Genomic DNA, 27,906 nt, shown 5'->3' with positions numbered 1-27,906 from the left:
CTTGGATAGTTGTCCTATAAGGACGCACATTCCAGCGACCACTCGCGTAAGGCGGGAAATCCGGGTCTAGACACGATTTTCATATGTAGCCTGTTTAGAACGGCACTCGCAACTGGCGAAAACTATTCATGATCTCGTAAGGGCTCTCTTTCTACCGACTGAAGAAGAAGACCCAGACGAATTGGCTTTCACGGCGAATAGCGAGATGAGGTGGACTTTGTGTTGTTACAGATGGCCGAGTAGCGGTTGCCGTACACCATGGACGTGAACGTGACGCGGTGGCTGGTGGCGCTCGTGGTGGCCTCGGCGGCCGGAGACGTCGCGTGGGCGGACGGCGGCGCGCTGCGGCGCGTGGCGCGCTCGGCGCGGCGCGACATCTCGACGTACCGCGCGTACCGCGACGTCACCGTGCTGCCGTACGCGGTGCCCGAGCGCGCGCGGCTCGCCGTCTTCTCGTTCACGGCCACGGAGGAGATCCGCACGGGCCTGGGCTCGTGCTCGCCGCGCAACGTCACCGTCGACCTGCGGCCCGGCAGCTTCCCCGTCGTCAGCCCCGACGGCGCGCTCTTCCCCGACGACTTCGCGCCCGTGCTCAGCGGGCCGTGGTACGCCGGCACCGCGCTCAGCGACGGCCGCGCCTTCGCCGTCAACGTGACCTACCCGCTGGCCGGCGACTGGTACGTCATCGCCTACGTCAGCTACACCGACCCCGACGACGACAAGATCACGCAGCAGGGGCTGACCGCCTCGTGCACCACGTTCCTCGAGTCCACGCTGGACGTGCTGCAGGCGCCCGCTGACGACATCGCCGTGCTGTCGATAGGCCAGCCGATGCCGCAGCAGGTGGAAGCCGCCGTGGGGCAGCCGCTGCTGAAGGAATACTCGGTGTACGTGCCGGCCGCCACGTGGGAGGTCACCGTCAACGTCACGGTAGAGCGCTGCCAATCGGGGTGTCCCTCGATCACGGTTCTGGTCCGGGCCGGCGGGCTCCCCACTAGCGAGGATACGGGCGACAACAGCACACTGACGAAGACCTGTGACAATGAAGATATCGTCTCGGCCGAAGACTGCATCTTGAGCTTCGCCCCGTGGGAGGAGAGTTGGCACTATGTGGCGTTGGTACTGGACCTGCCCGAGAAATCGTCCAAGAGGAACGTCAGCGCGGTGACCTTCTCCGTAGACGTGTCGACGGTGCAGACGGCCATTTCCCCATTCTTCCTATTGCTGAACACCAGCGACGTCGCGGCGCCGGCCGGCAACGCCTCCGCCACGCCAACTGCGCTGGCGGTCGGGGAGGCGGCGCGCTGCGACGAGTGCTGGCCGCAGGTGGCGCTGATGAAGCAGTCGTACCCGCCGTTCTTCATGCTGAACTACGTGCTGGTGCCGGGCGCAGACGGGAAGTCGCCGCCGGCGCTGAACGTGACCACCGCCGGGCCGACGGTACTGGGCTTCGCGCTGCGCCCCGTCTCCGAGGTAGGCGGTACGCTGACGGTCCAGCTGCAGCTGCAGTTGGACGCGCAGCTGCGCAACGCCACGGCCCGCGGCACCGGCTTCAACGTGACTGTGGTGGCGTGCGTCACGCACGGCACGCGTGCCCAGCCGCTGGCCGGCGATCTCTGCGTCGCCCCGGGCTTCTCGTCGGGCATCCAGGCGCCGCTCGCCGTTAACTCGACGAGCAGCAAGGCGGCCACCGCTAAGGTGCACATACCGTTCCCCGCGCCCGGCGCCTGGTACCTGTCGCTGCAGCCGCTCTGCTGGGCGCAGGCCAACGGCTCCGTCAGCTTCCTACAGTGCACCGGACTCACCCAGGTCGCCGTCTCCTTCGTCATCGACTCGGAGGTTAGTGTGTGTGTATTTAGGCTTGATGGACACCAGCAGTTTACACTGGAGAGCAAAAATTAAGCTTTCACATGACGTGTCAAAGCTATTTTCCTCCTTAATTTTTGATCTCCAGTGTAAACTGCTGGTTCAAATGACGTGTCACCCCCCCATGAACCATGGACCTTGCCGTTGGTGGGGAGGCTTGCGTGCCTCAACGATACAGATGGCCGTACCGTAGGTGCAACCACAACGGAGGGGTATCTGTTGAGAGGCCAGACAAACGTGTGGTTCCTGAAGAGAGGCAGCAGCCTTTTCAGTAGTTGCAGGGGCAACAGTCTGGATGACTGACTGATCTGACCTTGTAACACTAACCAAAATGGCCTTGCTGTTCTGGTACTGCGAACGGCTGAAAGCAAGGGGAAACTACAGCCGCAATTTTTTGCCGAGGGCATGCAGCTTTGCTGTATGATTAAATGAAGATTAGATGGGTAGATAACATAACTAATGAGGAGGTATTGAATAGAATTGGGGAGGAGAGGAGCTTGTGGCACAACTTGACTAGTAGAAGGGATCGGTTGGTAGGACATGTTCTGAGACATCGAGGGATCACCAATTTAGTATTGAAGGGCAGCGTGGAGGGTAAAAATCGTAGAGGGAGACCAAGAGATTAATACACTAAACAGATTCAGAAGGGTGTAGGCTGCAGTAGGTACTGGGAGATGAAGAAGCTTGCACAGGATAGAGTAGCATGGAGAGCTGCATCAAACCAGTCTTGTGGCTGAAGAGCATAAAAACAACAACGACAACAATGACGTGTTACTGCCAAATAACATAGCTGTATGAAACTTGGAACATACAGGGTGGTCCATCTGAAGTTTCGGATGAGATTATCTCGAAAACTATACATCGAGTAAAAATAGTGGGTAAGACAAGCTTGTGAGCTCAAAGGGGGACATTAAATGATACTACACGTGATCTCCAGCCGCCGCCCCCTTCGGTGGGGCGGCAGCCAACTTCTAAACCTTAAATGGAAACACAAATTTTTTATTGCAGATTCGGATTCTCCATAAAAAAGTAATCATGTTCTGTCTGAAACATTTTCTTAAACCATTGAAAGATGCCGCGGAAATCGAGAATCATTAAAACTGGGGAAGAACTCTGATTTACCGGGTGATCCAAAAGCCAGCATAAATTTGAAAACTGAATAAATCACGGAATAATGTAGATAGAGAGGTACAAATTGACACACATGCTTGGAATGACATGGGGTTTTATTAGAACCAAAAAAATACAAAAGTTAAAAAATGTCTGATCAGAATAGCAATAATTAGCATAACAAAGTAAGACAAAGCAAAGACGATGTTCTTTACAGGAAATGCTCAATATGTCCACCATCATTCCTCAACAATAGCTGTAGTCGATGAATAATGTTGTGAACAGCACTGTAAAGCATGACCGGAGTTATGGTGAGGCATTGACGTCGGATGTTGTCTCTCAGCATCCCTAGAGATGTCGGTCGATCACGATATACTTGCGACTTCAGGTAACCCCAAAGCCAATAATCGCACGGACTGAGGTATGGGGACCTGGAAAGCCAAGTATGACGAAAGTGGCGGCTGAGCACACGATCACCACCAAACGACGCGCGTAAGAGATCCTTCACGCGTCTAGCAATATGGGGTGGAGCACCATCCTGAACAAACACTGTACGTTCCAGCAGGTGTTTATCAGCCAGGCTGGGGATGATGCGATTCTGTAACATATCGGCGTACGTCTCACCCGTCACGGTAGCAGTTACGGTACAAAACCAGAATCATGCATTTGCTCGATAACGGTAGATGTGGTAATTCCAACCCATACCGTGACTATCTCGTCGTGCAAAGGAGTTTCCACGACAGTTCTAGGATTTTCGGTAGCCCAAATTCAGGAGTTGTGGGCGATGACAGATCCTCGGAGCGTGAAATGAGCTTCGTCGGTCCACAACACGTTACTCAACCAATCGTCATCTTCTGCCATCTTTTGAAGCGCCCCCACCGCAAATGGCCTCCGCTTCACTAAATCGCCAGGTAACAGTTCATGATGCCGATGGATTTTGTACGAGTAGCATCGGAGGGTACGCCTCAGTCCCTACCAAACAGTAGTGTGTGGAATGCCGGTGCGACGTGCGACTGCACGAGCGCTGACTTCCCCGTGCATGGACTAACCCGCTACACTCTTCACTTTTTCCTGAACTGTCTCAGCAGCATTACGTCTTGTGCTCGGTCGGCCACTACGGGGTCTATCGTCTAAACAACCCGTGGCTTCGAACTTCGAAATCATTCTCGCCGCAGCTGCATTTGTCAACGTACCTGTACCCGTTAGAATCCCCTTCCCATGGCGATAGGATCCTATCGCTGAGCTAGCACATTCCCCATTCTGATAATACAGCTTCACTAACAGCGCCTTTTCAGGTAACGTAAACATGCTACTACTGCTGGCGCATCTGATTCTCTCTCTCTCATTACAGCTCCTTTTATACACGATTGTCATGCGCTCTCACTGACGTTTTGCTGTCCAACACAATCTGTCGGATATTTTGTGAACTATGTTTTTTTTTTCTAATAAAACCCGATGTCATTCCAAGCATGTGTATCAATTTTTACCCCTCTATCTACATTATTCCGTGGTTTATTAAGTTTTCAAATTTATACTGACTTTTTGATCACCTGGTATTTACAATTATCATAGAAAGAAGCATCAAATCGATAAAAAATGTACACCAATTCTTTCTTACGCCTAATTAAGCTATTTTTGTACAAAATCAACTATATCCTTCTTCTAGCGTTACCCAGGAACAACGACATGGCCGTAGTAGAATGTGTTCCCATGCTTCATTAGTGTGAGTCCCCTTGCTTCTCATATTTTGTGGTGCTTAATTTATGAAATGAGCCACGAAGAAATTGTTCAAAATTATCCCTATTTGCTTCAGTGCACAAAGTCAATCGTCTGTGAAAGTTGCCCACAGTTTTGTGCACCACATCGCATGGTATGGCTGCACACGCTCTTCGAATGCGTTGCTCCATATCGTTTCGGGTTGTGGGCTGTCGTTCATAAACAATATTTTTTAAATAGGCCCTCAAGAAAAAATTAGGAGATGTTAGGTCTGCTGAACGTGAAGGCCACTGAATAGGTCCGCCGCTTCTTGTCCACCGACCAGGCTACCGTAAATTTAAAACGTTCCGCACATTTTTAGCATAATGGGGAGCTGCTCCGTCTTGTTGGAACCACATTTGTTGCCTAGTTTCCAAATCAACATCTTCCATTAGCTCCAACAAATCATCGCGGAGAAGTTGTAAATAAGATTCCCCAGTATCATTTCGGCAAAAAAAAATAAAAAAAATATGGTCCTATCAAGTAACCGTTTAAAATTCCACACCAGACCATTAACGACCATTTGTGTTGATTGTCAACGGGTCTGTGTCGGTGTGGATTGACAGGGGACCAATAACGACAATCATGACAATTCAATTCGCCATTGTTTTTGAATGAGACTTCATCGGTGAACATAACGTATCTAAAAAAAATCATTGTCACCTCTTATCATTTCCAAGGCCCATTGGCAGAAATGCACGCGTATCTGCATATCTTTCGGCGTTAATACCTGTGTCAGTGTGATATGATACGCATGATATTTATGTGCCTTCAAAACCCTCAAAACAGTTGATTTTGGTGTTACAGTTTGTCTCTAAATCGCACGACTACTAATTTCGGGATCCAGTTGAACACAGGCGATAACGGTAAGGGTACGAGAGACATTTTCAGTGTAATAGCGATGACGAGGTGGACGGTGCATGTATCCATTTCGAGCTCGTTGAGTGCAATTTCGAATAATGTTTCCGCTTGGATGTCGTCTGTTTGGGAAACGATCCGCATACAGTTGCGCAGCTGCAGCGTAATTGTTATGGCATTCACCTAAAATTAACATCATATCAACATCAGGATAGTGAGCCATGTTTCGCTAAAGAATAATTTACTTTCGTCAGTTGATGTTTTGCGGTTCACAATCTGAAAGTGAAGTGACGTCTGATCACATTGCACCGACCTTTATTCTGAGCCATAGTTCGCAGTTTGGCCACGGTAGCGCCACGGTCGGGTGAGTAATGCAATTGTGAAGAGTTCCCTAACGAGATTTTGATACCATTCCGCCTCCCTCTGTCAAAAAGTGTGGCGACTAGGATACATTAAAAAAAAAAAAAAAAAAAAGCTTAATTTGGCGTAATGAAAGAATATGTGCACATTTTGTATCGATTTGAGCGTCCTTCTCGGATTATTCTAAATAAATGGGAGTTCTTCCCAAATTTTAATGATTCTCGATTTCAGCGCCATCTGCCAATGGTTTAAGAAAATGTTTGAGACAAAACTTGATTACTTTTTATCGAGAATCCGAATCTGCAATAAAAAAATGGGTGTTTCCGTTTAAGATTTAAAAGTTGCCCCCCCGCCCCAACCAAGGGGGCCGGGGCTGTAGGTCACGTGTAGTATCATTTATGTCCCCCTTTGAGCTTACGAACTTGTCTTACCCACTATTTTTATCCGCTGTATAGTTTTCGAGATAATCTCATCCGAAACTTGAGACAGAGTACCCTGTATATAGAAAGAACAGTTCAGTATAGTGCAGAAGCTAACTTCAATAAACAATGAGAGGATAAGAAAGGACAGTTTTATTCAAATGCAATTATTACACTGAAGTCACCATCATTCATGATGGTCCCCTGGACATTGTAATGCAGGACACGGCTCTTAATAGGGCGTGAGATTACCACGGACGACAGTGCACGTTCTTCAATATCCTCCTTTGGTCACCACAAGGCTGGTACGGAGTTCGTCAGCCAGGGCGTTCCATTCTTCCACCAACGTTGTTGACAGATGCGGGATGGTCGTTGTTGCATATGGAAGCGCTGCAATACGTCTCCCCATTGAAGTGTTGGCAGAAGAGCCAACACTGTGTTGCTAGAGGAGGCCGAAATGCACGCGTTTAATTACACGCTGACTGGCGTGAGGTCTGGAACAGTTAAGGGAATTAATAGTAGCAAATAAAGTACGTAGTTGATATAATACTTAACTTTAATCCACAATTGGGGTACATCGCTTTTGACGGTACTTGTTATAATCTCAATATCAAATGCTATGGCGCCTTGCTAGGTCGTAGCAAATGACGTAGCTGAAGGCTATGCTAACTATCGTCTCGGCAAATGAGAGCGTGTTTATCAGTGAACCATTGCTATGAACGTCGGCTGTACAACTGGGGCGAGTACTAGGAAATCTCTCTAGACCTGCCGTGTGGTGGCGCTCGGTCTGCAATCACTGACAGTGGCGGCACGCGGGTCCGGCGTATACTAATGGACCGCGGCCGATTTAAAGGCTACCACCTAGCAAGTGTGGTGTCTGGCGGTGACACCACACCCATTGCATCCCACATGTGATCGATGGGATTAAAGTCAAGGGAAAAGACACGTCAGTCCATTCGCTGAATATGCTCTCGTTCCAAGAGCTGTGTTACACGTGTTGTTCGATGTGGTCGCGCATTATCTTCCCTAAAAATGAGGTTAGGTCCCTGCGCAGTCCTGAAAAGACTCACATGTACAAGGACCACAGTGTCACAGTTATATTGACCGATGAGTGAAACATATTCAAGGATTGGAGGTCAGCACTACCACGCCGAATTATGCCTCCCTACAACATTACAGCTGGACACCAAGCTGATAATATTCGACAATATTGTCGCCATACGAGGATACATCAAAAATCACTACTCAGACCGAATCTACGCTCTTCCAAAAAGAGCACACGACTCCACTCCTCGCTGGTCCTGGCCCTGTGCTCTTGGCACCATCACAGACGGTGCTGCCGGTGAGGAAGTTGGAGCGTGAGATTGCGTGCCTTGCAGTCCTGTTAAATGTGGTTGTAACTGCGTTCGCTGTTTGACAATGGTCTCTTCTTGCCTGTTGCACAATGTAGCAGATGCCTGCTGCTTTAGTTGACGGTGGTCGACCATCCCCTCTCCACTGGTAGCAGTGCCTGTGGTTCCAAACGATCCCCATGCAAGTGAAACAATGCTGTGACCCAAAACCAATTTCCTGGGCCGTACTCGTCACAGATCGCCCTCCTCCTAGTTATCCAATGATTCTTCCTCGTATGAAGTCATCCAAATGCAGTCTCTGGGCCATGATGTATCGTAACTGTTCGCTGATCGACACACACACACACACACACACACACACACACACACACACACACACACACTTTTTCCATTCTTCACCTGCCTCGTGCCGGCCGGAGTGGCCGAGTGGTTCTAGGCGCTGGAACCGTGTGCCGCTATGGTCGCAGGTTCGAATCCTGCCTCGGGCATGTATGTGTGTGTTGTCCTTAGGTTAGTTAGGTTTAACCCTTAAATGTATGATTTTTTATTTCAAGCTGTAAAAATTACTACGTTTAGTTTATAGTGCCTACATTACCAAAAAAAAAAATTATTGAAATTTTTTTAAAATTAAATTAACAAAGAATTATTGTTGACAATCGCTATAAACACAAAAACAGACCTAATTTCAAATCTACCGTAAAGACACTCGAATTAACTGTCTACACCATATCTACTTACGTTTTCAAAATAAAAAGTAATTTTCAAACCCATAAATCAGTACACAAACACCAGAAAACGTCTCAACTTTCCGCCAAAACACACGCTCGGCAGTACACCCACATAGCTGATTGTCGAACAGGTTCATTTCATCCTGCCATTTTCGATCGCTATGAAGAACTACTAGCAGCTTAGCAGCTGCAGTAGAGTGTGTACACTTAACTACATAACGAATTTGTTACAAAATGTTGCTCAGTATAGGATGCATCGAAGAAATGAAGTCTGTAGCTGATCAGCTACACTATGCGTCAAAGGGTTAAGTAGTTCTAAGTCCTAGGGGACTGGTGACCTCAGATGTTAGTCCCACTGTGCTCAGAGCCATTCGAACAATTTTCACCTGCCTCGTGTTGCGGGGCCAGTCCCATCTGGAAACCTGCTCCCGCACCTTCATTGATTTCCACCATGTTGTTAATAATTCACGTTGCTGTATCCAGGTCGACCTTAAGTTTTGCTGAGCAGTGTATTATCGTTTGTTCCCAGCGCCGGTTCATAGCGCGTTTCATAAGTACATGTTAAACAATGGAGCCACTACGGCAGTGAAACTACGAACACGCCTCTCGAACGCGGTGAGAGAATTGTGCTCGCCAACCACTTCTGCTTCGCAGAGATGATACCGATCGTCGTGAAGCAGCCGTTGTTGTGGGAGAGCTAGGGAGCGTCCATATGTTCGCAACCCTAGCAACAGCTGCCGTCAGCCTGCCGTGGATACAGCCAGTTTGAATTTAGTTCTAAATGGTTCAAATGGCTGTGAGCACTATGGAACTTAACTGCTGTGGTCACCAGTCCCGTAGAACTTAGAACTACTTAAACCTAACTAACCTAAGGATATCACACACATCCATGCCCGAGGCAGGATTCGAACCTGCGACGTAGCGGTCGCGCGATTCCAGACTGTTGCGCCTAGAACCGCTCAGCCACTCCGGCCGGCCAGTTTGAATTTGGATTTGGTTTTTAAAAGCTGAAGAAATACCTTGGATAACAGAACATCTCGCAAAGGTTACCCTGAAAAGATTAAGAAGAGACTCACTTTGTTCCAAGTGCGTGAAAAGTTTCATAAGAATTTTGATTTAAAACGGAGAGAAATCGTATAAGGAAGTACCAGTGTTAGGAAAGTACTACTATTAAATTAGCGTGTTTGTGTTGCTCGAATATGGCCTTTCAAAACCTGAAATAGCCCTAACGAGCAAATGTTTTGTATCCTGGCCAGAGCTCTTTCATCAGAATTTACAAATCTTATTTCAATAATAATGGCTTAAAGCTATTTTGTTTCAGCAGCTTCAGTGTAATCACTTGTTTATTGCGTAGTTGTTATACTACCAGCTTTCATCTGCCTACTTCCAGTACCTGTTGCCTTCCAATACAAAAGCAGTTTTAAAGCGGATTTTAGCTACATTTAATCGGAGCATCGCGAGCACATGTTGGTTTTTACCAATAGGGCAAAGCACGGGGACAATGTCGGATCTTCTCATGTCTCTCCTCATTTGTATCATTGAACTCCACCTACCAAGCCTCCACTCGGTATACTGTGCGTAGCTGTGGGCGTTCAAGAAGGCACTGTAGCACACAAAACTTTTTTTGTGCACGGATGTTTCTTTTGTCGGCATGGCATCTCTTACTTCTGTGCAGGCTAATCAGCGAATAGCTGCTGGTAAACCTTTCGGGATGTAATGTCGTGGTCCAAGGAACACTTCTGTTCCTGACTTTTCGTCCAGGACTGCGCTAGTCTTGCCGACTGACCGGTCGGACGTCCGAAAGCGACACAGATACTATAGGAAAGGTGGCGTGGTCAAAGCAACACGTGATGAGCAGAGATAATACTTGTCAAAGATAAAACTGTCTAGCGATTCTGCAGAGCTACTGTCCATATGTCGCTAGGTTTCATGGCCTCCTCTTTCCTATTAAAATTATCCTGGTGCTTATAACTTTCAATGGCTTCTTCACATAGTCGTGGATAATAATTTTACGTTGTAGATAAAATTGGGAGGGTCTCCTCTCGGAGGTCCGAATTGAAGACCAAACCGGTATCAGTTCTCGACTCTTTCATTCATCATGTAATGCACGCTTTAAAGTTAAACAGCCCATCTACTCGAGCGCATAAGGGACGAACATTTGATCCGTTGGTAATCATTGCTTGTTAAAGAAACCATCTTGTGATTCATTTGATTTTTATGTGTAAACCACAGCAATAAAAAAAAGCGTATGCTGCACCGCTGGACTGAGAAAACTCAAAATTTAAAGAAGAAATAAAGATTTATTACATCATCTGAAATGAAAATGTACGTGAAAACAGCGAAATCAATCGAAAATTTCATTGGTAGCTAGTCTTCTAGCAGTTTAAGAAGAATGATTGGCAGTTCATTTGCAACAACTGAAAAGTAACATGTTTCCTTTGCAGCCATAAACTTACTTACTGAACTTTATGAAATAAAATCGTGATAAGTTCTGAACGGTTTGCGTTCGGACGTTCAAACTGCACGATTGGCCGCGGGGCAAGATGGGAATTAGAATGCGCATTTGGTTTAGCGACGAAGCGCACTTTCATTTTGATGGGTTCGTCAGTAAGCAAAATTGGCGCGTTTGGGGGACTGAGAATGCGCATTTTGCTATCGAGAAGTCTCTTCACCCCCAACAGTTGATTGTGTGGTGTTCAGTGTCTAGTCACGGAATAATCGGTGCGATATTGCCTGATTGCACGATGACTATCGAACGGTACGTGAATGTTTTGAAAGATGATTTCATCCCCATTATCCAAAATTACCCTGATGTCGACAAGATGTGGTTTATGCAAGAGGAAGCTCGACCCCATCGAAGCAGAAGAGTATTTGATATCCTGGAGGAACACTTTGGGGACCGCATTCTGTCTGACTCTTGGGTACCCAGGGGTCACAGGCGTGGGACTCAATTGGCCGCCATATTCTCCGGGTCTGAAAATATGTGACACCTTTTTGTGCGGCTTTATTAAAGAAATGGTGTACAGCAATAGCCCCAAAACCATTGCTTAGCTGAAAACAGCCATTCAGGTGGTCGCCGACAGCATCGACGTTCCAACACTTCAGCGGGCCATGCCGAATTTCGCTGTTCGTATGCGCCACATAACGCAGACACATCCAAGATGTCATAACCTAAATCCGAATACCTGGAGTGACGTGTACATATTGAATAAAGTGTGTACACGCCGCAGTTTGTAATTAATTTACGTTTTTTTCATATAGTTCAATAATTGCCCTCTGTATACACCCCAAGAAAACATAGAATAGAAGGTGCACAGCTACATTGCATGGAACAGGTCAAGGGAGTAACCGTTCATAATGATGTGGTTTTCTTCACCAACAATTCGAAAAGAAACATAAAAACATATTTATCATGAACATTAAGGTTGTAAATGTTTGTAGACGTCACCAAATACAGTACAACTGCCTTGCTTATGCACAATGTATGCTGGCGAAATGGATGCTATCATGAATGGACTGCAGCAAACGAGACGACATGTGAGAAACAAATAACAGAAGCTTGTTTGATAAAAATTTAAGCAGTTTCCTTTTTTGTTCCTCATTTGTTGGCTATATCTCAGACTCGGTCTTCTCCTATGGATTTTTACCCTCTACATCTCCCCCTAGCATCGTGGATGTTATTAGCTGAGGTCTTAACACGTCCTATCATCCTATCCTCTGTGTGTGTTTTCCATATATTTTTCTGATTCCACTTGAGTTTCAGTATTCTTCTACAGCACCACGTCTCAAACGCTTCGATGCTCTTTTGCTCAGCAACCACAGTCCATGATCCACTTGCATTCAGTGCAGTGCTCAAATTTAAATGGAAATTTCTTCCACAAATTAAGGCGAATATGTGATGGTAGTAGTTCGCTCTTGCTCGGAAGTGCCCTCTGCCTGGGATACTGTACGTGTTATGTTATTCTTGCTTCGTCCATCCTACGTTATTTTGCTTTCAAGGTAACAGAATTCCTCCGCTTCGTCGGTTTCGTTGTCCCCAATTTGGATTCTAAGATTATCAGTAATCTGATCTCTGCTATTCCTCGTAACTTTCGTGTTTTCTTTGCTTACCCTGCCCATGTTCTGTGCTCAGTAGATTGCTCATTTCGTTCAGTATGTCCTGCAATTCTTTCTCGCTCTCTCTGAGGATAACGGTGTCATCAGACATTCTTAACGTTGATTATCTTCCACCCAGAATTTTAATCCCACTTCTGAACCTTTCTTTGGTTTTCGTCGCTGCTTCTTCCACGTATAGAATGAACAATAGGGGCGAAATATTGCACCCATGTCTTTCTCCCTTTTTTTGAATCTAAATACTTCGTTATTGGTCTTCCGGTCTCTCAGCCCCCCTTGGTTCCCGTACATTTAGCATATTACCCGTATTTCCCCAGACATTACTTCTGTTTTCTCAGAATTTCGAACATCTTGCACCACTTTACATCGTCGAGCGCTTTTTTCTGGATCCACAAATCCTATGAGCGTATCTTGATTTTTCTTCAGTCTTACTTCTATTGCCAAGCACGAACGTTGAACTGCCTCTCTGGTGCCTTTATCTGTTCTAAATGTAACAGAGCATTAAGTGGAAGGCCTGGGGGTGAGGAGCTAGGTGTAATACAACAGTTCTAAGCATGATTTTACTGTCACTAACCATCCAGTAAAATTCACTGATACTCTTAAAACCAAACTTTTAAAAACACACGAAATAATTGATTTAAAACAATATGTCCCAAAGACTTTAAAATGAAACGTTTAATTTAATTTAATGTGATATGTTGGTCAAGAAAAACCTTACACCCAGAAGTGAATATAAAACATGCGCTCATCCTATCAAAACTATTGCGATTCCTCCTTCGTCTATATTTGATCATTGCAAACACAACTATCAGATGGTTCAAATGGCTCTGAGCACTATGGGACTCAACTTCTGAGGTCATTAGTCCCCTAGAACTTACAACTAGTTAAACCTAACTAACCTAAGGACATCACACGCATCCATGCCGAGGCAGGATTCGAACCTGCGACCGTAGCGGTCTCGCGGTTCCAGACTGCAGCGCCTAGAACCGCACGGCCACTTCGGCCGGCCAACTATCAGAATTTCTCTGGAAGGGACAGGAAAATAACCATCTGAATACAGAACATACGAGTAGCGTGACAAGTTTCGGACTCCCCCTCCCGCAGAGTTCTCTTCGTTAAATATGCGCCACAGCTGAGCCACATAAAATATGCCCGGTATTCAGATCCCTGGGCGACGACCGTTCCAATCACTACAGCTCACTATAACCCTAGATGACGTAAGAAACAGATTGACCGTCCTTACGGCGGAAAAGGCAACCGTAAAAATAGTTTTCCCGTCGGTCAACAGATGACGCAGGCGACGCTACAGTGCTAACCGACCTGTCCATGTCACGGAATTGGCAACGCTGTATCTTCTGTGACGTGAATGAGGCCGATTTCTGTTCGGCTAGAGCGCTGGGCGCGAAATGCATTCGTCACACAGCTGACTGTAGCTCGTGATCGACTGTGATTTTTCCCGAGTTTTCCGTCGAAGAAGGTAGATTAGCTCGTGCAATTCTACAAACAAAGTTTATTTCTACTGTAGGGATACTTCTCATAATCATATGCGAAATGAAATAAATGAAAAGTAACACACAAACATTTCTCGCGAGTTACTGCTTAAATGCAGACTGTATTGCAGTGGCATAGGTTTTACACTCGCCTTCCATGTCGTCTATTTCCTCTTTGTTATACAGCTCTTCTGAGACGGATTATGGTGATAAAAAAGATCTCCACGTGCAGGTTAACACTAGAAAGCTTTCAAAATCTTCTCAAGGTCCTTGAAATATAATCATTTAATTTATTGACAAATATTGTACCGAGCAGTGAGTTTCCCGTACTGACATCACCGACATAAGTATTTATTTTGCATAGAGTATGTATAGGGATTCGGTGAGTTATAACGACAATATATTTTTCACATGGAGACTGTAAGTTTAAGGAACAGATTTTGCTTCCTTTCTAAGTATTTCTGTGAGCGTTTTTAAATTTGCATTTGATTACTGTTAGTTGTAAACAACACCCAGTTCATGAGCGGAGAAAATCTCCGACCCAGCCGGGATTCGAGCCCGGGATCGTAGGACGGCAATCCATCATCATTTCGTCCCCATACGGCGCGCGGGTCGCCCAATGTGGCGTCGAATGTAATAAGACCTGCACCAAGGCGGCCGGACCTGCCCCGAAAGCGGTCTCCCGGCCAATGACGCCAAACGCTCATTTCCATTTTACTCCCACTTTAACTAGATAGGGAATTTCGCATTTCTCTTCTCAGATTTTGTTGCTTCCGTACCATGTTCAGACGTGGTATTCTATGCTCCGACATGTTGGATGTTATTCCTTCATTGGTTCTTCAGTCTCTTTCTCGTCTCCCGTGGAAGTTCGCTGCCGGTGATCCGAATGGAGGACTAATGCGGAATCTTTTGCCAGTGCAGATCTCTTCACGACAATTTCTCAATTACAGGCCACTGCTCGTGTGGATAGACATTGTGTCGGTGATGCGGTGATTTCCGTTGCTTTCTGCATCCTCAAGCCGTTGATGATTGCTGATTCTTTCCGCCTTTTTCTATGGGCAGTTTCACACCCCAAGGGCAAAACAACGCCCTGAGACTCCGTCCGCTCTTTCGCCCTCTCCACGAGGGTCGTTGCCAGAATGAGGGTGACTTCTGATGCCGGAAGTCATCGGCTACTATTGATGACGATTTTTATTTAAAATTCGAGCAATGCATGGAATCGGCGACTTTTGAATGCAATCGGAGACTTATGTCGAAGCACAATTGTGTACACATTAGATTCTTGACGTAGAATGAAATTCCTCCTTTTCTATGAGCAGAAGTACCGCCAAATATTAATTGTTGGCTAGCGAAATAAGGATAGAATACACATTTTTTCTTTGATTAGCGTGCAGTAAATTGACCGAATTAGACTTCACTATGCAGCAATGGGACTTCCTTAATACAGGGCTTAAATATATGACATCCAACGGCGGCTAGATGCTAAGACAGTTAAGTCTATCGTTACAAATTTAAAATCTGCGCTAGATGCGACGAGTCAGAATAACTAAAAATTACATGTAAGGTCAATGATGTTATTGAAAAGGCTGCCCATAAAAAATCTAGCACTAAAGATCAGGTGGTTATAAATCCTATTAATAAGAAGTTGAAATCAGGAGAGGCATTAATTGTACGTGCAGTCCGCAGCTCGTGGTCTTGCGGTAGCGTTCTCGCTCCCCGCGCACGAGGTCCTGGGTTCGAATCCCGGCGGGGCCAGGGAGTTTCTCTGCCTCGTGATGACTGGGTGTTGTGTGTCTTTCATCATCATTACATCGCCATCGACACGCAAGTCGCCGAAGTGGCGTCAACTCGAAAGACTTGCACCAGGCGAACGATCTACCCGACGGGAGGCCCTAAACACACGGCATTTCCATTTTTACGTGCTGGTAAAGGCAACACATCAGTCATCGTTTATAGGAAAGATTGTAACACTAAAATATTGCAGTTTTTTGAGGAGACCAGCATCCAACAAATAGATTATGATTCCACTGAAATGTATAGACGGTTGTCCCGCTATTTTTTGTCCTGATCTTGTACCAAAACTGAGAGTGATGAAACCTAAGACACCGGTCCTTCGTGCCCAAATTAAGACTCATTAGCCAGGTTGCCCAACACGTCCGATAATTAACGGTATAGGAACCCATGTGAACCTGCCTCTAAATACATGTTGCTGTTATTACGGAAAAATTTTGCCATCTCTAATAGGAAAGATTTGGTTCAGCTACTAGATGGTAAAACTTCCCCATCTGATTGCAGTTTGCTCCCTTTAACATTAAAAATCTGTGTACAAAAGTACCTCTGGACGAAACAGTCCTCATCATACAAGAAAATTTCCTCAAAACTTCGGCATGTGAGTGCAAAGGAGTTAGCAGAATTAATCACTTCAGTTAGGCTGCTTACGTCCTACAATTATGTCGCTTTCAACGGTCTGTCTGTATTACAAACAGAATGAGGGTACGGCCATGGGAACTGTTCAGTAGAGTGTCTCACGGATGTTTTTGTCAATCATCTACAGTGTAAATATTTTAGGCGGAACGCCGGTCACTGCCAATAGGTTCCATTTTATCGCCGCTACCTACATGATATTGTCTTCTATGGCCATGTTCCTGACATAACGTTGCTGCCTGTGGAATTAATGCCTTGCACGGAGAGATGGTATTCACTCACGAAGCGACGAATGATAACAGGACGCTTAATTACTTCGACTTGCAACTGGGTATTAGTTGGTTTGATATCAATTGTAAACCCAGACTAGAGATTCTGTTATCCATGCTCCCTCCTGCCACACTCATCAGTACAACTTGAGCCTTTTTTCAAATCTATGGTGCGCCGCATTAGTGGGATACCACTCAGGCAGTCCTCCATAGAAAAAGAGTCCATAGAAAAAGCTTCTAGTGTTTGGGAAGTTGCTACGATGATGTCTTTTATTTTGTCGGCAGCCTAATATCTAACTTGTTTGTTTTGTTGTGTATGAAGTTAGGGGAGTTATACATCAAAGACAGGCTTATTAGTGGCCTTATTTTATCGTAAGTCACTTTACTTTTTTATATCCTGTAACTTATATTTTTATTCCACTGACTGGAAATTGGTCTTTGTCAATAGTTTGCGGTGCTTCGTGATGCCTTGATGTTTGAGTTATGGGTTTTGTAGGCAAACGCTGTACAAGCGCTCTAATATTTAGCAGTTTTATTCCGTATGACAGTTTTAATGACATATTTTGACTTGCTGTTTATGTCCTCATTTTATCTAATTATACTGTTTTTTATAGGGGTACCTTAATATATTTTATGTTTGATGTGGTTGCATTGGTTTGCTTATGCGAACTTAATTTATTACGGTTACTTAGTTTTTGTGATTCAAATGGCTCTGAGCACTATGGGACTTAACATCTGTGGTCATCAGTCCCCTAGAACTTAGAACTACTTAAACCTAACCAACCTAAGGACATCACACACATCCATGCCCGAGGCAGGATTCGAACCTGCGACCGTAGCAGTCCCGCGGTTCCGGACTGAGCGCCTAGAACCGCTAGACCACCGCGGCCGGCCAGTTTTTATGTTTCGTAATGGTAGTCAAGGGAGACGAAAATTTAATAGTCATGGGTGACTGGAATTCGAGAGTAGGAAAAGGGAGAGAAGGAAACATAGTGGGTGAATATGGATTGGCGGAGAGAAATGAAAGAGGAAGCCGCCTGGTAGAATTTTGCACAGAGCATAACTTAATTATAGCTAACACTTGGTTCAAGAATCATAAAAGGAGGTTGTATACGCGGAAGAATCCCGGAGATACTAGAAGGTATCAGATAGATTATATAATGGTAAGACAGAGATTTAGGAACCAGGTTTTAAATTGTAAGACATTTTCAGGGGCAGATGTGGACTCTGACCACAGTCTATTGGTTATGAACCGTAGATTAAAACTGAAGAAACTGCAAAAAGGTGGGAATTTAAGGAGATGCGACCTGGATAAACTGACTAAACCAGAGGTTGTTCAGAGTTTCAGGGAGAGCATAAGGGAACAATTGACAAGAATGGGGGAAAGAAATACAGTAGAAGAAGAATGGGTAGCTGTGAGGGATGAAGTAGTGAAGGCAGCAGAGGATCAAGTAGGTAAAAATACGAGGCCTAGTAGAAATCCTTGGGTAACAGAAGAAATATTGAATTTAATTGATGAAGGGAGAAAATATAAAAACGCAGTAAATGAAGCAGGCAAAAGGGAATACAAACGTCTCAAAAATGAGATCGACAGGAAATACAAAATGGTTAAGCAGGGATGGCTAGAGGACAAATGTAAGGATGTAGAGGCTTATCTCACTAGGGGTAAGATAGATACTGCCTACAGGAAAATTAAAGAGACCTTTGGAGATAAGAGACCCACTTGTATGAATGTCAAGAGTTCAGATGGAAACCCAGTTCTAAGCAAAGAAGGGAAAGCAGAAAGGTGGAAGGAGTATATAGAGGGTCTATACAAGGGTGATGTACTTGAGGACAATATTATGGAAATGGAAGAGGATGTAGAAGGTGATGAATTGGGAGATACGATACTGCGTGAAGAGTTTGACAGAGCACTGAAAGACCTCAGTCGAAACAAGGCCCCGGGAGTAGACAACATTCCATTGGAACTACTGACGGCCTTGGGAGAACGAGTCCTGACAAAACTCTACCATCTGGTGAGCAAGATGTATGAGACAGGCGAAATACCCTCAGACTTCAAGAAGAATATAATAATTCCAATCCCAAAGAAAGGAGGTATTGACAGATGTGAAATTACCGAACCATCAGTTTAATAAGCCACGGCTGCAAAATACTAACGCGTATTCTTTACAGACGAATGGAAAAACTCGTAGAAGCCGACCTCGGCGAAGATCAGTTTGAGTTCCGCAGAAATGTTGGAACACGTGAGGCAATACTGACCCTGCGACTCATCTTAGAAAATAGATTAAAGAAAGGCAAACCTACATTTCTAGCATTTGTAGACTTACAGAAAGCTTTTGACAATGTTGACTGGAATACTCTCTTTCAAATTCTAAAGGTGGCAGGGGTAAAATACAGGGAGCGAAAGGCTATTTACAATTTGTACAGAAACCAGATGGCAGTTATAAGAGTCGAGGGGCATGAAAGGGAAGCAATGGTTGAGAAGGGAGTGAGACAGGGTTGTAGCCTCTCCCCGATGTTATTCAATCTCTATATTGAGCAAGCAATAAAGGAAACAAAAGTAAAATTCGGAGTAGGTATTAAAGTCCATGGAGAAGAAATAAAAACATTGAGGTTCGCCGATGACATTGTAATTCTGTCAGAGACAGCAAAGGACTTGGAAGAGCAGTTGAACGGAATGGACAGTATCTTGAAAGCAGGATAGAGGTTGAACATCAACAAAAGCAAAACGAGGATAATGGAATGTAGTCGAATAATTCGGGTGATGCTGAGGGAATTAGATTAGGTTAAAAAAAATGGTTCAAATGGCTCTGAGCACTATGGGACTTAACATCTGTGGTCATCAGTCCCCTAGAACTTAGAACTACTTAAACCTAACTAACCTAAGGACATCACACACATCCATGCCCGAGGCAGGATTCGAACCTGCGACCGTAGCAGTCACGCAGTTCCGGACTGAGCGCCTAGAACCGCTAGACCACCGCGGCCGGCTAGATTAGGTAATGAGACACTTAAAGCAGTAAAGGTGTTTTGCTATTTGGGGAGCAAAATAACTGATGATGGTCGAAGTAGAGAGGGTATAAAATGTAGACTGTCAATGGCAAGGAAAGCGTTTCTGAAGAAGAGAAATTTGTTAACATCGAGTATAGATTTAAGTGTCAGGAAGTCGTTTCTGAAAGTATTTGTGTGGAGTGTAGCCATGTATGGAAGTGAAAGATGGACGATAAACAGTTTGGACAAGAAGAGAATAGAAGCTTTCGAAATGTGGTGCTACAGAGGAACGCTGAAGATTAGATGGGTAGATCACATAACTAATGAGGAGGTAGTGAATAGAATTGGGGAGAAGAGGAGTTTGTGGCACAGCTTGACAAGAAGGGGGGACCGGTTGGTAGGACATGTTCTGAGGCATCAAGGGATCACAAATTTAGCATTGGAGGGCAGCGTGGAAGGTAAAAATCGTAGAAGGGGACCAAGAGATGAATACACTAAGCAGATTCAGAAGGATGTAGGTTGCAGTAAGTACTGGGAGATGAAGAAGCTTGCACAGGATAGAGTAGCATGGAAAGCTGCATCAAACCCGTCTCAGGACTGAAGACAATAACAACAACAACAACAACAACAACAACAACAAATGTGCCTTCCGCCGGTCATGCGCGCCAAATAGACACCTCAAGCCACACTAAATGCGATGTTTGCACCGTGCCCTGTCACAGTAGTACATGTGTGCGCGCGCCAAAAGGACATTGTTACGGGTAACATGCGACAGTCGACGAAATTTTTCCGGCAACTTTCTCTACCTCTTTGATTATATACGGGCGGTTTTCTTTTCTTTTAACTACACTCCTGGAAATGGAAAAAAGAACACATTGACACCGGTGTGTCAGACCCACCATACTTGCTCCGGACACTGCGAGAGGGCTGTACAAGCAATGATCACACGCACGGCACAGCGGACACACCAGGAACCGCGGTGTTGGCCGTCGAATGGTGCTAGCTGCGCAGCATTTGTGCACCGCCACCGTCAGTGTCAGCCAGTTTGCCGTGGCATACGGAGCTCCATCGCAGTTTTTAACACTGGTAGCATGCCGCGACAGCGTGGACGTGAACCGTATGTGCAGTTGACGGACTTTGAGCGAGGGCGTATAATGGGCATGCGGGAGGCCGGGTGGACGTACCGCCGAATTGCTCAACACGTGGGGCGTGAGGTCTCCACAGTACATCGATGTTGTCGCCAGTGGTCGGCGGAAGGTGCACGTGCCCGTCGACCTGGGACCGGACCGCAGCGACGCACGGATGCACGCCAAGACCGTAGGATCCTACGCAGTGCCGTAGGGGACCGCACCGCCACTCCCCAGCAAATTAGGGACACTGTTGCTCCTGGGGTATCGGCGAGGACCATTCGCAACCGTCTCCATGAAGCTGGGCTACGGTCCCGCACACCGTTAGGCCGTCTTCCGCTCACGCCCCAACATCGTGCAGCCCGCCTCCAGTGGTGTCGCGACAGGCGTGAATGGAGGGACGAATGGAGACGTGTCGTCTTCAGCGATGAGAGTCGCTTCTGCCTTGGTGCCAATGATGGTCGTATGCGTGTTTGGCGCCGTGCAGGTGAGCGCCACAATCAGGACTGCATACGACCGAGGCACACAGGGCCAACACCCGGCATCATGGTGTGGGGAGCGATCTCCTACACTGGCCGTACACCACTGGTGATCGTCGACGGGACACTGAATAGTGCACGGTACATCCAAACCGTCATCGAACCCATCGTTCTACCATTCCTAGACCGGCAAGGGAACTTGCTGTTCCAACAGGACTATGCACGTCCGCATGTATCCCGTGCCAACCAACGTGCTCTAGAAGGTGTAAGTCAACTACCCTGGCCAGCAAGATCTCCGGATCTGTCCCCCATTGAGCATGTTTGGGACTGGATGAAGCGTCGTCTCACGCGGTCTGCACGTCCAGCACGAACGCTGGTCCAACTGAGGCGCCAGGTGGAAATGGCATGGCAAGCCGTTCCACAGGACTACATCCAGCATCTCTACGATCGTCTCCATGGGAGAATAGCAGCCTGCATTGCTGCGAGAGGTGGATATACACTGTACTAGTGCCGACATTGTGCATGCTCTGTTGCCTGTGTCTATGTGCCTGTGGTTCTGTCAGTGTGATCATGTGGTGTATCTGACCCCAGGAATGTGTCAATAAAGTTTCCCCTTCCTGGGACAATGAATTCACGGTGTTCTTATTTCAATTTCCAGGAGTGTACATCCACCTTGCATTTTATCTGTTTTTATGACAGTACATATCTAGTTACTGTTGCGTCCATTTTTCGTTTTATACGGCTGTATGACGGATGGGTCTTATATCTAGCCACTTTTACGTAAGTTCGTATTACTTTCACTTCATTTTAGCTGCATAGTCATGCAAGATAGGATCCGGCCCCTTCCTCAGTTTGTTAGTAATTATTGGTTTCTTGTGTTGGTAAACAATTTGATGATACCTACAAAGTAGTGTGAAACGTGTCATTGACATAATTTCGCAACCAAGACAGTTTTTAATCTGAAATTTCGTATAACTCATTGAAGCAAATGCACTATCCAGTTGAAATATTATGTCTTCATGACATTAGGCTCCTCATATACTCTTTAACCAACTCCTCCGTTATTTTGGAAGAGTACTGTACTGATGTACGTAGACACTTACTTTAAAAAATAATTTCACTTTTTCATTGATTTAAGGATCTATTTTGTTGATTAGAATCGGAAAAGACTGGAAAGGAGCGAAGTAGTGGAAAACATCATATTGGTTCAAATGGCTCTGAGCACTATGGGACTCAACTGCCGTGCTCATTAGTCCCCTAGAACTTAGAACTAGTTAAACCTAACTAACCTAAGGACATCACAAACATCCATGCCCGAGGCAGGATTCGAACCTGCGACCGTAGCGGTCTTGCGGTTCCAGACTGCAGCGCCTTTAACCGCACGGCCACTTCGGCCGGCAGGAAAACATCATAATTAGTGGTGGGGAGAACACTGTGATCAGTCACCAGTTTCTTGCCGCATTCTCTCAACCGCTTTCCCAAAGTAACACACGATGTTTTTATGCAGTTTTCTGTTGTAAGAGCCGTTCTAAAAGTAATGAACGGTAATGAAAACAAAATTACGTACCGATTGGAAAAGTGAGAAAATCTTAGACAAACAGCCAGTAAGTAGCAACAGAGTAATTATCAAACTTTGCAGCAGACGTTAGAAAAAAAAGATAAAAATTTTACGAACATGTTCAAAAGACGCTCTGCAGTGAGAATTACACACAGAATTATTATATATATGAAGGAAAATTAGAGAATCTGCCGTGGATCTAACAAGCTGAAAAAGACCTCGAGAAAATTCAAAAATAGCAGTGGAAGTAGAAGAGAGGAATCTGTTACGTCGAAAGGTAAACTGTTGGGTAATACAGCCAGAGAACGAGGTTCCAGCGTAGCCAGTAACAAAGTAAACTGAGGATAAATAGCACACGGAGTCAGAATGAGCCATATGGAAGATCAGGAAAACGGCTCTAAAAGCATTGCGTGATCCAACAGGGTCCATAGGCAAATACTAATAATAATAACAATAATTATTATTATAATTATAATAATAATAGTGAAAACTCGTGATTATCAAGTGTTAAGGTCACTTCTTAAAAACAACCGTTCTTACTGGGAGAGAACGCATGCCACCCTAAACACTGCTCCACCAAACCTGTATGTGTTACGTACGTCCTTCTGCTGTAAACACGAATTGTCGTTATGCCGTAAACCTATTTTGTCGGTCCCATTCATTGTGTTAATTCTCTGCAAAAAAGTGTTCTGCCTTTATGTACATCTACTAAGAGGCGTAACGTAGTAATTATCTTGAGGACTTCACGTGAATTATCGTACCTGATCAGGGAAAACGTAAACTTTGTATCGTTGTATCCTGTCGGACGGCAGTGAACGGTTGATTCGGTCGCGAAATTCGGAGTCGTATAAAAATTGTGCGTCGGCCATAATAAATGCCGTAATAACGCCTCTGTATTGCGTATGAATGTAAATTGCGTTCTCTTATAAATATGAATGTTATTTCGATCAGACGTTATGTTCTCTCTTAATTAAAGGTCGTTCGTTATTCATGCAGTCTTGATGTGTTTTTGTTTGTTTCGGTAGTTGCCAAGTTACGCAGGACTCTGTCCCCCTCCGTGCCGTCTACCCTGTAGTTCACAGTTAGCAAACAAACTTCTCGCAAACTAGAACTGGCGGAAACCAGGGGGATAAATTCCCCAACTACAGTACATACTGCGAAAAACACTGTCTGCCGTTTTTCTTTACTTCCTTTGAGTTCGTAAATAAAATCCACAGTCGTTAAGAGTAAGATGCTTCTAAGAAATAAAGGAAAAAGTAGCGCTGCAAACAACTGCTCAGTTATCTGACTGCGATCATGTCTTACTGAGGTAAGGGCGTGTGCCGAAACGTAGTGCCACCGAAATTTTTATCCTTAAACCTTTTTAAACAAAACAAAAGTTACTAACGTTCTGTATCTTTTCTCTTCGTGTGTACGTATTTATCTCTCAACATATTCACCCTGTCGACTGACACATTTCTCCTGACGGGAGACCAGTTTGTTGATTCCATCACTGTAGAATGTTTGACTTGTTTACGGAGACACAACCTCACCTCTGCTTGCAGCGGTTCATCACCATCGAGTCCTCGAAGATGTTCTTCACGTTTTTGTCAGCAGATGAAAATCGGTTGGGGCCAAGTCGGTACTGTATGAAGGATGACCGATGCCAGTGAAACCAAGGTGTCGGATTGCTGCAGACGTAGCACCGCTCATGTGTGATCTGGCGTTGCCGTGCCGGAGTAGAGGGTGCTATATGTGTTGGCGAACCCTTCGAATTCGAAACTCGATTACAGCACGCTGTTTCTCACGCACCGAAGTAAATATTCCAGAATTCGAATCGAGAACAGCTGCCAACATGAGTAACGTAGAAGTAAATATCCTCAGAGTAGTGGAGCAACTCAAATCACTTAATAAAAGCAAATCTTCTGCTCCAGACTGTATACCAACTAGGTTCCTTTCGGAGTATGCTGATGCATTAGCTCCATACTTAACAATCATATACAACCGTTCTATCGACGAAAGATCCGTATCCAAAGGCTGGAAAGTTGCACAGGTCACACCAATATTCAAGAAAGGTAGTAGGAATTATCCAGTAAATTACAGACCCATATCGTTAACGTAGATATGCAGCAGGATTTTAGAACATATATTGTGTTCGAACATTATGAATTACATCGAAGGAAACGGTGTATTGACACACAGTGAACATGGGTTTAGAAAACATCGTTCCTGTGAAACACAACTACCTCTTTATTCACATGAAGTGCTGAGTGCTATTGACAGGGGATTTCAGATCGATTCCGTATTCCTGGATTTCCGGAAGGCTTTTGACAATGTACCACACAAGCGGCTCGTAGTAAAATTGCGTGCTTATGGAATATCGTCTCAGTTATGTGAGTGGATTTGCGATTTCCTGTCAGAGAGGTCACAGTTCGTAATAATTGACGGAAAGTCATCGAGTAAAACGAAGTGATTTCAGGCGTTCCCCAAGGTAGTGTTGTTATAAATGATTTGGGAAGCAATCTGAGCAGCCGTCTTCGGTTGTTTGCAGATGACGCTGTCGTTTATGGACTAATAAAGTCATGAGAAGATCAAAACAAACTGCAAAACGATTTAGAAAAAAATATCTGAATGGTGCGAAAAGTGGCAGTAGAACCTAAATAACGAAAAGTGTAAGGTCATCCACATGAGTGCTAAAAGGAACTCGTTAAACTTCGGTTGAACGATAAATCAGTCTAATCTAAAAGCTGCAAATTCAACTAAATAACTAGGTATTACAATAACGAACTACTTAAATTGGAAAGAACACATACAAAATGTTATGGGGAAGGCTAACCAAAGGCTGCGTTCTACTGGTAAGACACTCAGAAAATGTAACAGATCTACTACGGAGACTGCCTACACTACGCTTGTCCGTCCTCTTTTAGAATACTGCTGCGGGGTGTGGGATCATTACCAGGTAGAACTGACGGAGTACATCGAAAAAGTTCAAAGAAAGGCAGCACGTTTTGTATTATCGCGAAATATGGAGAGAGTGTCACAGAAATGATACAGGATTTGGGCTGGAAATCATTAAAAGAAAGGCGTTTTTCGTTGCGACGGAATCTTCTCACGAAATTCCAATCACCAACTTTCTCCTCCGAATGCGAAAATATTTTGTTGACACCGACCTACATAGGGCAGAGCGATCACCACCATAAAATAAGGGAAATCAGATTTCATACGGAAAGATATAGGTGTTTATTTATTTCCGTGCGCTATGCGAGATTGGAATAATAGAGAATTGTGAAGGTGGTTCGACGAACCCACTGCCAGGCACTTAAATGTGATTTGCAGTGTATCCATGTAGCTGTAGAGGTAGTAGTTACGTGACACACCGCCCTCTTACACGCTACAGTTCGGAGCCTTCCAGCGGGAGACGTTCGCATATATGTAGACATGAGGAGCAAAATACAAAATGTTAATAACGCTAGTTTTATTTAAGAAGCTGTACGAGTTTTCACATACAAATATTCGGAGGCAATACTTTTCAGCAAGCCATGGTATCTGGTTTATTATGTAACACAGTAAGAAGAGTGGGAAGTGATTTCCTACACAAGCTAGACAAGGTTCGCCTGCTGACTGTAATTGGAAGGGTATAATCATCGAGGGGGAAAAAAGAAGAGATTCGAAAACCGAACTCGCACCCAAAAGTCAACAGTCAGCCATATGAATTGAGTGTGTTTGAAGAAAGCAGCGTGTAGTGGATATTGAGGGGTGCCAAGTGTACTCAAGAATCGTGAATTCTCGTCATTGACGGCGAAACCAACTTTTCTTCTCCCCCCCCCCCCCCCCTCCCCATCGCCCTCCACCGGCGACCATGCCAACCAAATTCTGGTTCTCTGTTCGCTATTGCGTAAAATACCTGTTAATAACGGCTAGCCTCCCTACGATAGGGGTGTAGACGCTACTTGTACTGTGGGTAACACTACTCCTCCCGCTTCCATTTAGAAGTGGTGCAGTGAAAGAACATGCGTAGGTTGCTTCCGTATAACTCAAATTACTCAGATTTTTCCTGTATAATTTCCCGAAATATTCACATTTCGCTCAGTTTGATATTTCACACAATTATGATGAAGAGAAAATTAAAATAATTCGTGTTCATCTTCAAGAAAATTATTTATGTTGGTGATCCAGAGCTCCAATTTTTCTGATACTGAAACCACTGACATGGAACCCTTGGATGTATACTTCAAGAAATGGTGCCTCTACCTAAATCGTCAGAAAGATGGTGTAGCCGGCCGCGGTGGCCGAGGGGTTCTAGGCGCTTCAGTCCGGAACCGCGCTGCTGCTACGGTCGCAGGTTCGAATCCTGCCTCGGGCATGGATGTGTGTGATGTCCTTAGGTTCGTTAGGTTTAAGTATTTCTACGTTCTAGGGGACTGTTGACCTCAGATGTTAAGTTCCATAGTGCTCGGAGCCAAATATGTTGTATTTACATTTCACCTAGTCAACAGATAGGCAAGCTGCAAACTTGAAGTCAGTTTCAGAGGCCAAATCTTGCCTTACTGCAGTACGCCAAAATGCAGAGCGGGGCAGAGCAACTTGCTTATTTGAATTTGGTGCGCTGAACTGACGGTTGTTCCGAGAAGGGTGGGGGTAGGTACAGGGCTATTACAAATGATTGAAGCGATTTCATAAATTCACTGTAGCTCCATTCATTGACATATGGTCACGACACACTACAGATACGTAGAAAAACTCAAAGTTTTGTTCGGCTGAAGCCGCACTTCAGGTTTCTGCTGCCAGAGCGCTCGAGAGTGCAGTGAGACAAAATGGCGACAGGAGCCGAGAAAGCGTATGTCGTGCTTGAAATGCACTCACATCAGTCAGTCATAACAGTGCAACGACACTTCAGGACGAAGTTCAACAAAGATCCACCAACTGCTAACTCCATTCGGCGATGGTATGCGCAGGTTAAAGCTTCTGGATGCCTCTGTAAGGGGAAATCAACGGGTCGGCCTGCGGTGAGCGAAGAAACGGTTGAAC

General features: G+C 45.3%; 1 protein-coding gene across 1 annotated transcript in view; it reads left to right on the top strand.

The window, feature by feature from the left end:
• Positions 1–312: 312 nt before the first annotated feature.
• LOC124613706 (transmembrane protein 8B) overlaps positions 313–27,906 on the top strand; it is a gene marked incomplete at its 5' end in the record, with an annotated part of 137,259 nt that continues 109,665 nt past the window's right edge. Inside the window, one exon of the mRNA XM_047142425.1 lies at positions 313–1,839. Coding sequence (XP_046998381.1) covers positions 313–1,839 — 1,527 coding nt within the window. The remainder of the gene's footprint in view (positions 1,840–27,906) is intronic.

The sequence above is a fragment of the Schistocerca americana genome, chromosome 4 (assembly GCF_021461395.2).
Source record: "Schistocerca americana isolate TAMUIC-IGC-003095 chromosome 4, iqSchAmer2.1, whole genome shotgun sequence".
NCBI lineage: Eukaryota > Metazoa > Arthropoda > Insecta > Orthoptera > Acrididae > Schistocerca > Schistocerca americana.
Note: the sequence above shows the minus strand (reverse complement) of the source record. Positions and strands in the feature narration are given on the sequence as shown.